Source organism: Clupea harengus, chromosome 24, assembly GCF_900700415.2.
Source record: "Clupea harengus chromosome 24, Ch_v2.0.2, whole genome shotgun sequence".
NCBI lineage: Eukaryota > Metazoa > Chordata > Actinopteri > Clupeiformes > Clupeidae > Clupea > Clupea harengus.
In genome coordinates, this window is record NC_045175.1 from 4,408,064 (window position 1) to 4,421,523 (window position 13,460).

Genomic DNA, 13,460 nt, shown 5'->3' on the forward strand with positions numbered 1-13,460 from the left:
ACTCGCCCGCCAGACCACACAACAACTCCAGCTGAGAGAGAGAGAGAGAGAGAGAGAGAGAGAGAGAGAGAGAGAGAGAAGAGAGAGAGAGAGAGAGAGATTTTTTTCCACCTCATTCTCCTCCATCCCTCTATTCTCTGTTAAAGTATGGTAGAGAGTCATGGTAGTAGGCCGGGTAGGGCCTCTCTTGTACCCAAGGGGGATTGTTTTGCCATGGCGGGGGGGCAGGCAGGAAGGGGTATGGGGTGTTTGGAACAAGGTGGGTGTGGCTGGGGTTAGTGGGAGGTGGGAGGGGATGGACGGGGTGACAGACAGGGGACACCTTGCTGATGTGCGTCAACAAGGGCCATTGTGCCTAGTGTTTGACAAGGGGGAGTTAGCACTGTGTGTGTGTGTGTGTGTGTGTGTGTGTAGTTAGCACTGTGTGTGGGGGGGTGTCGGAGGGAAGTATGTGTGTGTGTATCGTGGTGGGAGTGTGTTGTGTGTTCACTGTGCTTTGTGTGCTCCCTGTCACGTCACCATTAACACCAGCCACCGACCCCCCCCCCCCCCCCCACCCCCCACGCCCCTTGAGGAAAAGCCCTCCGTCATCGGGCAGGAAGTTGGGGAGGAAGAGGCATGAGAACCGCTTCCATGAGAACTCACTCACTCACTCACTCACTCCCTCGCTCGCTCGCGCGCGCGGGCTAAACCACTCCACCGATCTTGTCGACAGCTGCCGCCTGTCAGCGCGGCTTCTGCCGGTTCTCCACGTCCACGTTTCTGTTCTGTTCTTGCTGTCCTCTATCCACTCCGGCACCACCGCCAGGTCACGTCTTGTCGTGTCACCCGTTCTTCGCCATCTGTGAGGCCCCAGCTGCCTTTGGCGCCAGGGCAGACGAGTCACAACATGAATCGCGTGTGTCTGTGTGTGTGTGTGTGTGTGTGTGTGTGTGTGTGTGTGTGTGTGTGTGTGTGTGTGTGTGTGTGTGTGTGTGTGCGCGTGTGTGCGTGTGTGTGCGTGTGTGTGTGCGTGCGTGCGTGCCACTGAAACCCTGACCTCACCTGTGGCAGCGCTGTTATGAGCAACTAGCAGCCCACTAAAGAGCACAAGATGGAGACTATCTCTCCACAGAGGAGTCATATGGATCTTAACATTCCCAACACTGACAGCAGCCTCTGTGCGTTCTTGAAGAGCCGAGGTGTCAGAGGCAAGGGACCAGCTGGGAACAGCTGATAGTACTCTCTACACACCCATGGCCCCCCCATGTGAATGCCTAGTGAATGTCAGTTACGCCTTCGCAGTGACATTTGCATGTTGCAGCTGAACTGGTGGAGCCCAGTGTCTGGAAATGCCAAGACCCATTGGATGAAATTACTGAGTGTCTTTCAAGTCACTTTGGGTAAAAACAAATATATATGACAAGAGACCATCATGTTACAAGTGACAACGGTGATATTTCAGTATCGTGGCTCAATAGGTAACTATAATGCCTTTAGTTCTAAGGTCATGGGGTCACGTCCTATGTGGTCTGAAGAACCCAATAAATGATCCACCTTCAGTGTATTTCAAGTGACTGACTGCAGCCAGGGGAGAGAGCAGTCGCGCCGCCCGGCCTCAGACCTGGGTCTCCAGGGTCGTGAACCCTGCACTCTGACCCTGACACCAAACAGTCAGACTCATTGGTATGGCAGGCGGAGCTCATATTCAATGGTGGTGTCTAGGGATGTGCTGATACCTCCTTTTTCAGACTATGAGTACTCTGTGTACTTGCTGATACAGAGTACAGACACGAATACTTAATAAGGCAGTATTTGTACCATAAAAATAACAATGACCGTCAAAATTCAATGAATTTGTAGACTGGTTTTATTTTCATCAGATGCACTCTGGTTGTTATAAAATCAAATATGAATATAAAATTAAATAGTATAACAGCAGGATATTTCCATCCAAAAATAAACACGGCGTAAACAAAACAGTGTTATCAGTGCGTGGTATCAGAGAATGTTTTTGAATACGAGTACAAGTATATGAGCTCAGTATTAGCCTGATATTGGTATGGGTGTTGATGTATCCCTAGTAGTGACGGTATTCCACCACACTGTGTGTGTGTGTGTGTGTGTGTGTGTGTGTGTGTGTGTGTGTGTGTGTGTGTGTGTGTGTGTGTGTGTGTGTGTGTGTGTGTGTGTGTGTGTGTGTGTGTGTGTGTGTGTGTGTGTCTCTTGTGGACTAGAGGTAGTGGAGGTGGGGCAAACTGACCTGGGAACTGCTAGTAGTAGCACTCTGTGCACCCGCAGCCTAGTGTATGGTTGTGACACTTTTTAAGCTGCAGCCTATACTGCCAATGTTAAGGGTATGGATTTCATATCCATTGAGTCAAATGAATGATTATAAGTTATTGCACTGCTTTTCACTGCACTGTAGGTAAAAGTGTTTGATGTAAATTAATGGATATTGACGGCTATTGACCCTATTGACGTTTCCTACAGGTCTGAAATACTGTGCTGGTAGCCGGCAGACAGGGAACAGCATGACCTGACGACACAAAATCTGCATGTGTCTACTACATGTGACAAATAACAAACACATACAAATGTTTTGATTTATTGAATATTTCTATTAATTTCACATAATATACCCCCCCCCCCCCCCCCGCCCCGCCCCTACCCTACATCTACCCACATGGGAAGTGTAAGACAAAGTAAAAAATAGAGGAATAAACCACTCTTTAGTGTGTACAAAGATTCCACTGTTTGGAACTGTGCTGCTTGGTCGCCTGCACCTGCCTCTACCACATTGGAATCTGCTGCTGTCGCCTCTCCCTCAGCACTCTCACTGCATGTGACAGCAGCTTCACTGGCTGACTGGGAGCAAGCTTGAATCTAGTTCGGTCTCTGCATTTCATCTCACTGTTGACTGCAGTCTGTAATTTCACGTCAAATTAACTGAATTATTGAGGCATCTGCATTTATGTATTGCCATTTCAATGCTAACTTTGGCTAAGTTACCTGTGGTGCTGTGCGTCTCCTTTCCTTATCCTCACGCCGCATTCTCTTAAAATATATTTAAACACTCATCTGCTGAGTAAATGCATAAAAAATGGTAAATATCTAAACTTTCTAACCGCCATTACCTGAAGAGAAAATCCTATATTTAGCCAAGACAACTTTGCTGCATGTCACGCAATGGCCAAGTTTCGTGTGCTGAATTATTGAGTCTTGGCACCTTATTTGCCGCTTTCTTGCATTGAATTCAAAGCTACTACCAAAGTCAGAGAACAGTTCCACAATATCTGGTCCGTGCTTGTAGAATATCCACTGTGTCCACGTCTTCTAACATAATACCACATGAAGCCTCTTTCTCTGTGTTTTTATGCAGAGCATGTGCGCTTGTTAATCGACAGACCCTTCTCTCAACAGATCATGTATGGGAGGGGTAGAGCGAGGGAGAGCGCGATCTCTCGTACTGAAAAAAAATAAAAGTATTGTATATGATATAAATATTCTTTGGCGGCTGTATATGCGTTAATATTCAAGTAACGTCTATGTGTGGGAAACACAGGATATGTAGCTATGCTATGCTATGCAAAGTCTATCATGTAAATGGATTTCAAGGCTGTGGCTAAAATGGCATACTGGTAATACTGAGGTCACAGGGTCACTTCCCTTGTGGCACAGGAACCAATACATTCTCCACCTTCAATGTACCCTCAGAGACTTGGGTAAAAGAGTGTAATCACTAAATGGATCAGAAAAGCAGGCTGTCTAGTATTCCTATGCATGCTTATTATCATGCATACTAATATATGTGTCCCTTAAAATGCATTGCGATACAGATGCTGAGCTAGACCTCAATAAGGTGTTAGTTAAAGGTAAGGCAACAGAAGAAGCGATGGGTTGAGTTGTTCATTTGGTTAAACTCTCCTCCTTATTACAAACAAATCCCCTCTATTTGTTTTGACTTTGTCATCTTAACTTGTCCCACTCTCAGTGAATCCCTCCCTTCCTCTCCTCTCCTCTCCTCGTCTCTCCTCATCTCTCCTCTCCTCTCCTCTCCTCTCCTCGTCTCTCCTCTCCACTCCTCTCCTCCTCTCCTCTCCTCTCCTCTCCTCATCTCTCCTCTCTTCTCTTCTCCTCATCTCTCCTCTCCTCTCCTCTCCTCTCCTCGTCTCTCCTCGTCTCTCCTCTCCTTGTCTCTCCTCTCCACTCCTCTCCTCCTCTCCTCTCCTCTCTTCTCTTCTCCTCATCTCTCCTCTCCTCTCCTTGTCTCGGTGGAAGTGTGCCGTGGGCCTGCCGGAGCGTGTGTGTTGTTTTTGCCTGTCGGCAGCTGGCTGAGCTGAGGAGAGCCATCACTCTTCAGCGCTCGAGGTGACATCATATAAGATGATCCCATCTGCCAGAACAAACAACATGTGTGGGCTCTGTGTGAGAGTGTGTGTGTGTGTGTGTGTGTGTGTGTGTGTGTGTGTGTGTGTGTGTGTGTGTGTGTGTGTGTGTGTGTGTGTGTGTGTGTGTGTGTGTGTGTGTATGTGTATGTGTGTTTGTGGTGTCCATCTGCGAGTGTGTTTTTATGTGTGTGTTTGTTGGAGTGTGTGAGAGTGTGTGTGAGCCTGTGTGTGCAAGCATGCAAGCAAGTGTGTGTGTGTGTGTGTATGTGTGTGTGTCTTTGCGTGTCTGTATACAGTGATGAAGAAATGACGTCGGCATATGCCTCACGATGCTCAATCGCTCGTCTTTTTCCTGGGAGAAGGAGTCAGTTTTCTCTCTTTTTCTGGCACTCACACCCAAACACACTCTTTCTTTTTTTGTCTTTCATTCCCTCTCTCTTGCCTTTCTTTTCGTCTGAGTGATGGGAACCTGACCTTACAGTTGATGCGTGAGGGGGGGAAAGAGAGGCCATGTCTCTCCCCACCGGCCCGCTCTCTCCCATGATGCCTCTCTTCTCAGACGTAGGGGAGAGGATGTGTCCACTGAATCAGCACTTTTTTTTTCACCCTTCCCTCCCCACCCACCCACCCCACGTCCCCAGGGAAGCGCTCTTTTGCTCGGCCGACATTTCCTGTTACCGACTTGGCCTGGGGGAAGTAGGAAGCGTAGGGTGGTGATGTTTGGGGTTGGTGGTGGTGGTGGTGGGGGGGGGGGGTGTTAAGGCACGGTTATGTGTAGAAACGTTTTGTGGGTGGAGAAGGAGGGGCAGTTCGTAGTATGGAAATGATCTAACAGGATGACGGAGTTTAGGGTGGTGGTGGTGGGTTGTACAGCTTCAGAAACAATGCCCGCACTTGCGTAAATGAAAGGCGTTAGGGACTCTCGCCCCCCCCGCCCCCATCCCTTCCCATCGAGAGGGATGGTACTCGAGCGCTCTCCCCTCTGCCAGCGATCGCGACCTGATTGTTTGGCAGTGCGTCTAGAGGATGTGAGGTCACTCTGCTATTAAAAGGGTCAGCCATCATCGAACAATGAAGCCTGTGAAGCTCCGTCCAGTACCAGTGGTAGTGGTCAGAGGAATTATGATGTCATTAGCAATTTTAATGTGTGCGGGAATGTGAAGGACGGCGTGCTCGAGCCCGTTTGTCAAGTGCGGTGCTTCATCCAGGAACATCAGTGCGACCATTGTCTCTTTGTCTCATTGTCCGGCGAAGTCCAGAGGGTCAGAGTAACATCTGTAGATGACCAAGTGATGACCTTGAAGAGGCAGGATGTGTACAACAAAAGACTGAGCACGTTCTGACATAATCAGTGTATTTGATGTCACATCTTGCTCTAAACTTGGGACAAACTCAGCCCAGTACATGGTTATTGGTATGTTTAGAAGATAATGTTCTATACTGTCCAACATCCTATGCTGAAGGACGGTCCAGTGGACAGGCTATAGGACAGTCCAGTGACTTTGAAGGGTCACCCTAACATTTTGAGCTTGTCTGCAAATTATCTCTGTCATTCTATGTGCTTCTGACGACAGAGCAGTAAAAGCTATCTTGGTAGAGCAAGCATATGGGGTAAAAAAGAAAAAAGAAAAAACATTTTGGTGGCGAAGATGGCGGTTGCCTTTTTATTCGCTTCTTTAAATAGATCCTCTTAGGCGGGGTTCCGTGCATTTAGTGGCTAGGCCCGAAGTCTGTGCCCCACCAAGGTCCCTGCCAAAGTTCTTTTCTCCTCTTCGCTGCTACGAAACGGGAGATTCCGGCACCTTCCTCAGCAACTGTAAGTGCTTACTTTCTTGATTCTTAAACGCTCCAAGAAAAAAGAAAACAACAATAACAAAAAAACGTCAGCGTTCTGCTTTGTATGTTTGCTTGCTTGCGTTGAGGATGAATATTTAATGCTGATCGAGCTTGAACGGGCACACACAGAAATGCTTGTCTCAGACGACAGTGAAGAAGATCGTATCGGCACATGACGTATTACCGAGCATGCCTCATGTTCAGAAAGGCCAGTGCTAATGTAATAAGGTCCGCCGCTGCCGAGCATTTGTATCATTTTCCCCCCTCTCTAGGTATTGATGTTTGCTGCGAAAGCTTCTTTTTTTTCTCTTCTTGTTCAGAATGAATGAGCTCTTTGTCTTTTTTTTTTTTTTCTCGAGCATGCATCTAATTGGAAACAACTGATGAACAGGCTCTTTCTCGTTTGAACTGGAAAATGTGAATTTATCAAGAAAGAAAGAAGGAAAGAAAGAGGGAGAAAGGGAGAGAGAGAGAAATCAAAAGAGAGAAAAAAACTTGTCTCCACTCCCTCTCTGTTCTGCATGTGTGCTGTCAAGTTCCTTTGAGTTCATGGCTGCTGTAAGAAGGTCCGTTAGGTCATGGACACTTGTAATGCGCTGTAGAAACAGTCCCGTACTTATCTCATATCTGAACAGACAAGCTTTGAATTCTTGTCAGTTAATGCCAACAGCTATTGCTCCTCTCTGTGTATGTGCAGTAAACAGTGACAGCAGTGAAGAAACAAGCTCCTTGTAAACTCCCAGGAGATTGTTCTCAGTGCTTCCTGTTGACTTGAAGCATCTGGCATGCTGGGATCACATGATTCAGAATGTGATGTGTGTGTGTCTGTGAGTGTGTGTGTGTGTGTCTGTGAGTCTGTGAGTGTGTCTGTGAGTGTGTGTGTGTGTGTGTCTGTGAGTGTGAGTGTGATGGCTATCTTCAGACCATCTGTGAAGCCAATTGGTTTGGATCCATTAGTAGGGTAACATATAGTACATACAGTTCAGGTGGTCAGCCGCGTTAAAAGCATGGTAATTGCTAGAATGTTGGCTCTTACCCATGACCTCATGTACGTTATGGCTGTTATTGCGGTTGTGCACTAAGGAATCCTGCACTTTCTGATGCATTGTGTTGTTTGAAAGGTTTAAGTGGCCATGTTAGATGTGTGTGTGTGTGTGTGTGTGTGTGGCTTGAATGCATTTGCAGGAAGTGTCGGGAATAACTGCAACGCCGCAAAATGCCTTTCGCCTTCTAATCTGCCGTGCTACAAGTTAATCGTGAGATCTCTTTGTCTGACGTCCAGCGGGGAGACGTCAATGGCTGCCAATAAATGCTTTGTCAGATGGGATAGAAATCAGGAAATGATTCATCAGGGGGCTGATTTTGAAGGAGTTTATGCTAGCATCAGGTAGGGAATGAATTGTGGGATGTTGGATGACATTGCGTAACATTGCGTAACCTTTAAATATTTATGAAGTCTTTGTTCACTACATTTAGGTTTGCCTGATTGTCTCTGCATTCACACTATTGGCCTTCGGGGAACTGCCAGTGGTCTCTAGTGGCTAATACCCATGACATGAAATGATAACTAATTTATATCATTATATTTTATTAATCGACATGCATTGTAGTTCTCACCGTCATCATTTGGGCGCTGGCTGTGGTTTGATCTGTGTGTCATTGGTGCCGCTTCAGACGCTGTTGGAAGTTCTTCATTGGTTGACTCATGTTCCCCTCGTTCCTCTCTCCCGAGTTACTAATACATGAGGAGTGTCTGAAGCCCTTCCTCTGTTGTCTGATTCAGACTCATCCTTGTGACGTTAGAGTTCTCATTCACAGCACCCCCCCTCGTCCCCCCGCCCTTCCGACCGCTTACACATCTGAACACTTTGATGGGCCTCTGGCTCTCGGCCTCAGGGCTTGGACGCCAGTACCTATGAGTGTGATCATGAGTTTCCTCTTCAGCAGCCGGGAGGATTGCCACGCTGCCCGACCCGGTCCGTTTTTACCGTTAGTGACTCAAACCCACATCTGGACGACTATCCTATTTTAGAACACCAACTGGAATTTTCATTACATCCTGAATAGTTCCCCCTTTTTTTTTTTTAGTACATGTTCTCCTTTTAAAAAAAGACCTAAAATTGACCTAAAATGCTTGCCTCTACAAAGACACAAGACATAAAGACATAAAATGCTGGTCTCTACAAAAGAGGGATTAGAAGAAAGAAAAACAACCACCACCACCAAGGTCTACTGACTGCATTAGGACTGGGGTGGCATGTCTGTGCGTGGCTTGTGTTGGCGTGGAACCGGGCCTGCTTGTGTTGGCGTGGCGCTGGCCCTTCTGTCTAAAGATAGGCGGGCCCGGACACACCACATCTTAATGCGGCGAAAATGCAGCGTTTTGGTTGTTTTTCATTTCACCCCACACTCCTTCCCACTGCAGGGAGGTAGTTTGGCCTCACACAGGTCCCACAGGTCATAATGGCGTTGTCCAGTTGCTGTGTTAGAAGCACATTGAAGTGGTGTGGATGTGTTTTGAGCGGCCCTGAGAGTTTTAGGGTTTTTTTTGGGGGGGGGGGGGGGGAGATCATTTCTTGGGCGTGGGCTGACTGTGTGTGTGAGTTTTTGTGTGTGTGTGTGTGTGTGTGTATGTTTTCCATTGTGGTTGCCATGAGGACAGATCCATCTGCTCCGATCCGTCGAGTCTGCAGCTTTCTCTTTCTCTCACTGTTGCCGAAGCCTCTGAGGTGGTTTCTCCCTCCCTCTCTCTCTCTCTCTCTCTCTTTCTCTCCTTCCCTCCCTCCGCAGGGAAACTACAGCATGAGCGCCCAGCCGTCCAGGGCACATCCCGGCATGCCTTACAAGCTGTGGACATTTCTTTAAAATGTAGTATGTGTGTGTGTGCGTATGTGTGTATGTTTCTTTTTATCTGTGTGCTGTATATGTAGAAGTGTGCGGTTGTGTGTGTATGTGTGAGCTCATGCACATCTGTGTGTATATGGGCCTATGTATAAATCCTCTCCCATACATACTCACTTGTATGCAACACATATTTGCCTGCTTGGCATTTGGAACATGCGCGCATGCACACACACACACACACACACACACACACACACACACACACACAGTGTCAGATAAGTTGTACCTATTTTTGCTATGCGGAAACAGTTCCCCCCGACTCGAGTTCTTTTTGGTATTCAGCATTCGCGTCCTTCGCAGCCAAGGTCTTTTTCCAGCGCAGGGCGAGGCTCTCGAAGTCCACTCGCGCCAGCGCTTATTTAGGCACTCACACACACACACACACACACACACACACACACACACACACGCTCTCTCGGAGTCCACTCGCGCTCTCGCTTATTTAGGCAGCCCTTTCACTCAAAGCCCTCCTCTGCGACTGACTCTAAAGAATACATTGCATTCCCCCCGACTTCCTGAATGGGACATTTATTTGACATTTGGTCATAACCTAACAATATGAAAACCATTTTTTTGTCCGTGTGTGTGTGTGTTTTGGGTGGGTTTTTGAAAGTGTTCAAAAACACGGCCAAGTCAATAAAACGTTGGGCGAGGATTTATGTGCGGACTTTCACACCGGGATCGAGTGTCTGCTGAAAGCATTGCAGCTGTGGCCGGTGCTACAGGTGTCATAATACAACCGAGTGCTTTCCGTGCGTTTTCCGCAGCTCCGTGTTTTGACCGAGCCTTCCAGTGTCACCGTCAGTACAGAGCAATGACATGCATAACGACCAAGGGCTGTTTGTTGACATTACGCTTAATCATTACATTTAAACACACACAGTGAAGCAGTTTGTGCGCACAGTAATTTCGGGACGGAACCACAGTACTGAGCTTGTGACAAATGTTAGTGTGGTAACACTGTACTTGAGCCGTGCGTTATAAGAATAACATAATCGGCTCGAAAACATGTCATAAGCAGATATCATAAGTAGACAATCAGCGCCCAGTGTTGTTACAGGGGCTCTAAGACCTATTATCGGTTATTGTCACGACAGTATGACTGTGTGCTGTGGCGACTCAGTAGCCGTGATTGATTAAAGGCGTCTAAGAGTTTGAGACCTGTCATTGGTAATTACAGATTAGTTAACATTACCACGACTATGTCAGATCATGGACACCGATTGACATGATGAATAATGGAAGGACAGGGTTTCTGCCATAACATGATTAGGACACAACATGGTTATGTCAGGCTTTCGAGACAGGGTTCAAGCAAAGCGTTGCTGTTAAGACCTGTGAAAGAGTGAGAAACTGGATAAAAAGAGAGAGAAACTGTGAAACTGTGAAAGAGTGGGAAGAGAAGAGAATAGATCTCCACCATATGACTACTCACTGAATAGCCGATAGTGAGGATGTTCAGTCATCTGTTCGCGCCAGCTCGTGGTTATGAGAGTGCGTGTGTCATCTGTACACAGTATTTCCGTGTATCATTGCTTTAATATTTATCAGTAAATTTGTTTAATGAATAATTCATCAGAATTTAATTGTAATACACCATGGCAGTGAGGTCCTGTGACAGACAGGACCCCAGATGGCACTGTGTGTGTGTTTGTCCCTGTATCAGCTGATCTGGAGTCAGTTCTCCCTTCCTCCACCATTCCCAGATCTCAACCGGTGTCGTGCCGTAGCCGCTGACCTCAGAGCAGTTGCCGTGGGCGCAGGGGTGCCTCAGGGGTGCACACACGCCTGTGTGGCTCGGCCCCAGAAATAGCCAGTCTGTGCTCCAGCTGAGAGGAGGAGTGCAGAGTCTAGTCTAGCCTTGGTCTTCTGTTCTCTTCCAATTTCTGTTTTCTCTCGCTCTCTCTCTCTCTCTCAGTTCTCTCTAACACACATACACACACACATACACACACACATACACACACACACACACACACACACACACACACACACGTGTCATTGTTATGGCCAGAGCCCTTTGTTTCAAACCAGTCTTGAGTTTTGCGTCATCACTCCTCTGACTGCTCCCCTGAGACTCAAATGGCAACCACTGCAGGAAGTGTGTGTGTGTGTGTGTGTGTGTGTGTGTGTGTGTGTGTGTGTGTGAGAGAGAGAGAGACACACACAGAGAGAGAGTTTGTGTGTGAGTGTGAGAGAGAGAGAGACAGTTTGTGTGTGTGTGTGTGTGTGTGTGTGTGTGTGTGTGTGTGTGTGTGAGTGTGAGTGTATATAGAGATTGGGGAATGACAGACAAAACGACTGAGTGAGAAAATGATTGAGTGAGAGGAAAAAAAAGATTTGGCATTAGTGAGAGAGAGAGCGAAGAAAGACAGAGAAAGAAAGAAAGAAAGAAAGAAAGAAAGGGAATGAATGAGCAAGAGATCCATCATGGTGATAGGTCGTCCCCCAGACAGCTAAGACATGTGTTCCCCCACTGTTAGCAGACAGAGCTATGGACCCGCTAAGCACTTGGCACCGGGCACAATCCCGTGTGTTTTGGCTCTCCCGACAAAAAGGCGAAATGTTAATTTGTTCAGCATCGCTGCAAGCGAAGGCTCTGCCAAAAACGTATATGGCTCTGCACAAGGCCCTTGAGCTCAACCTTTGGCTAAGTCAATAGAGTTTCTGGAAAGGGAAGAAAAAAACCCCAACAACACGGAAGCACTGTTTGTCTATGATGTCACAATGGTGGTGTTGATTGAGCAGCTCTGTTGAGCGCTGGCGGTTTGACACAGCGATGTTTGAATGAAACTGCCTGCTGTAAACAGTGGAGTCGTGCTAGCCGTGCGTAAATCACAAAGACTTTCTCTGGAATGAAAGCGCGTAAATAAAAGAATGAAAAAATAAAGAAACAAAGAAAAGAAACATGATTTCAGCAGAGGTGGCAAAACAATGGCGCATGATTGGGGTTTGATGTACTCTAACCATGCCGTTTTGTCTGCCAGAGCAACTCAACTAGGAATTCTGAAAAAAGAGGCAGAGAAATGTATTATTCGACCCGATCATTTCTCTCAGTCAGCAGCACACACAACAGTTCAAAGGCTACATCAAAGTCCCCTGCAGTAGAGAGTAGCTGCTGGCTTTGTCAGTTTGCAGGCAGTACACAGTGAACCAGCAGTCCTCCACCAAAGATGCTCGAGTGGCACAGCTTACTGTCAGACCCCCCCCATGAGATCTGCTTTTGGAGGGTAACAGAATGGGGTTTTGGAGGAGTGATTCTGTGCGCTCTTGTGGTTACCGTCCCACCTTTTCCCTGGTCCTCTCAACCATAGACATATATAACTATATATCTATATATGTCTATGCTCTCAACGCTCAATGCCGGTCGAACTTTGATGATGTCATGGGGTTGTCCCGAGGTCGTGGTTGGTGTTTTTCAGTGTGGCCTGTAGGGGAGTGAGCCCGCTGTGACCATGTGACCTTTGAACAGACAGTGAATGATTGACTAGACTGGGGGGCCTGGAAGAACTCAGCCAAGCCTTATTGTTTTGGTGTCATATCTGTCCATCATTTGTGTGTGCGTGTGTGTGTGCGTGTGCGTGTGTGTGCATGTCTGTACATGAGTGAGGATTTTTAGGGAGGATTTAAGTCTGTTGGTTGGCCTGAATCTTGTATGCGTTTTTAATAGTATCATAATATTAATGTGTCAGAGCACTAACCTTTCTTTCTTTTTCTCTCTCTCTCTCTCTCTCTCTCATTGCAGGTGTATCTGATCAATGTAACCTACTCTGACACCACCTCCCAAGTCATCTACAGAAGATACAGCAAATTCTTTGACCTTCAGGTAAGTCCCCTCCATTTTCACATTCCAATCCCACCCATTCACTCCTATACCTGCTACAGCATGTGACCTTCAATAGACTCAATAGCATACAGGAAGTTTCTTACTACCCAAATGTACCCAGTGTAAGACTAAGTGCATACTAAAAAGTGCATCTTACTACCCAAATGTACCTAGTGTTAAACTAAGTGCATACTAAAAAGTGCATCTTACTACCCAAATGTACCCAGTGTAAGACTAAGTGCTTAAGTATGTCTGATATTGTATATATATACTCCATGTGTGTTTGAGGAGCCGGTGCAGCTGCAGTCACCCACGAGGAGGAAAGTGTGTGCAATCGTCCCGTCTTGTTTCTGAGCGTAGTGTTTAGTCATTTGATTCGGAGCTCGTGGGCGTGAAGTTCTGCTTCATTGCGGATGACTCACGGGCTGTCAGTCAGATGCAAGCTGTCACTCTGAAGTGATGAACACACACACACACACACACACACAAACACACACACACACACACACACACACTTACTCATA

At 47.0% G+C, this 13,460-nt stretch overlaps 1 protein-coding gene across 5 annotated transcripts in view; it reads left to right on the forward strand.

Moving 5' to 3' along the window:
- sh3pxd2aa (SH3 and PX domains 2Aa) overlaps window positions 1–13,460 on the forward strand; it is a 120,721-nt gene that overhangs the window by 3,111 nt on the left and 104,150 nt on the right. For all 5 annotated transcript variants that reach the window (XM_031561901.2, XM_031561902.2, XM_031561906.2 and 2 more), the window contains exon 2: window positions 12,856–12,936. In XM_031561901.2, the coding sequence (XP_031417761.1) occupies window positions 12,856–12,936 (81 nt within the window). The remainder of the gene's footprint in view (window positions 1–12,855; window positions 12,937–13,460) is intronic.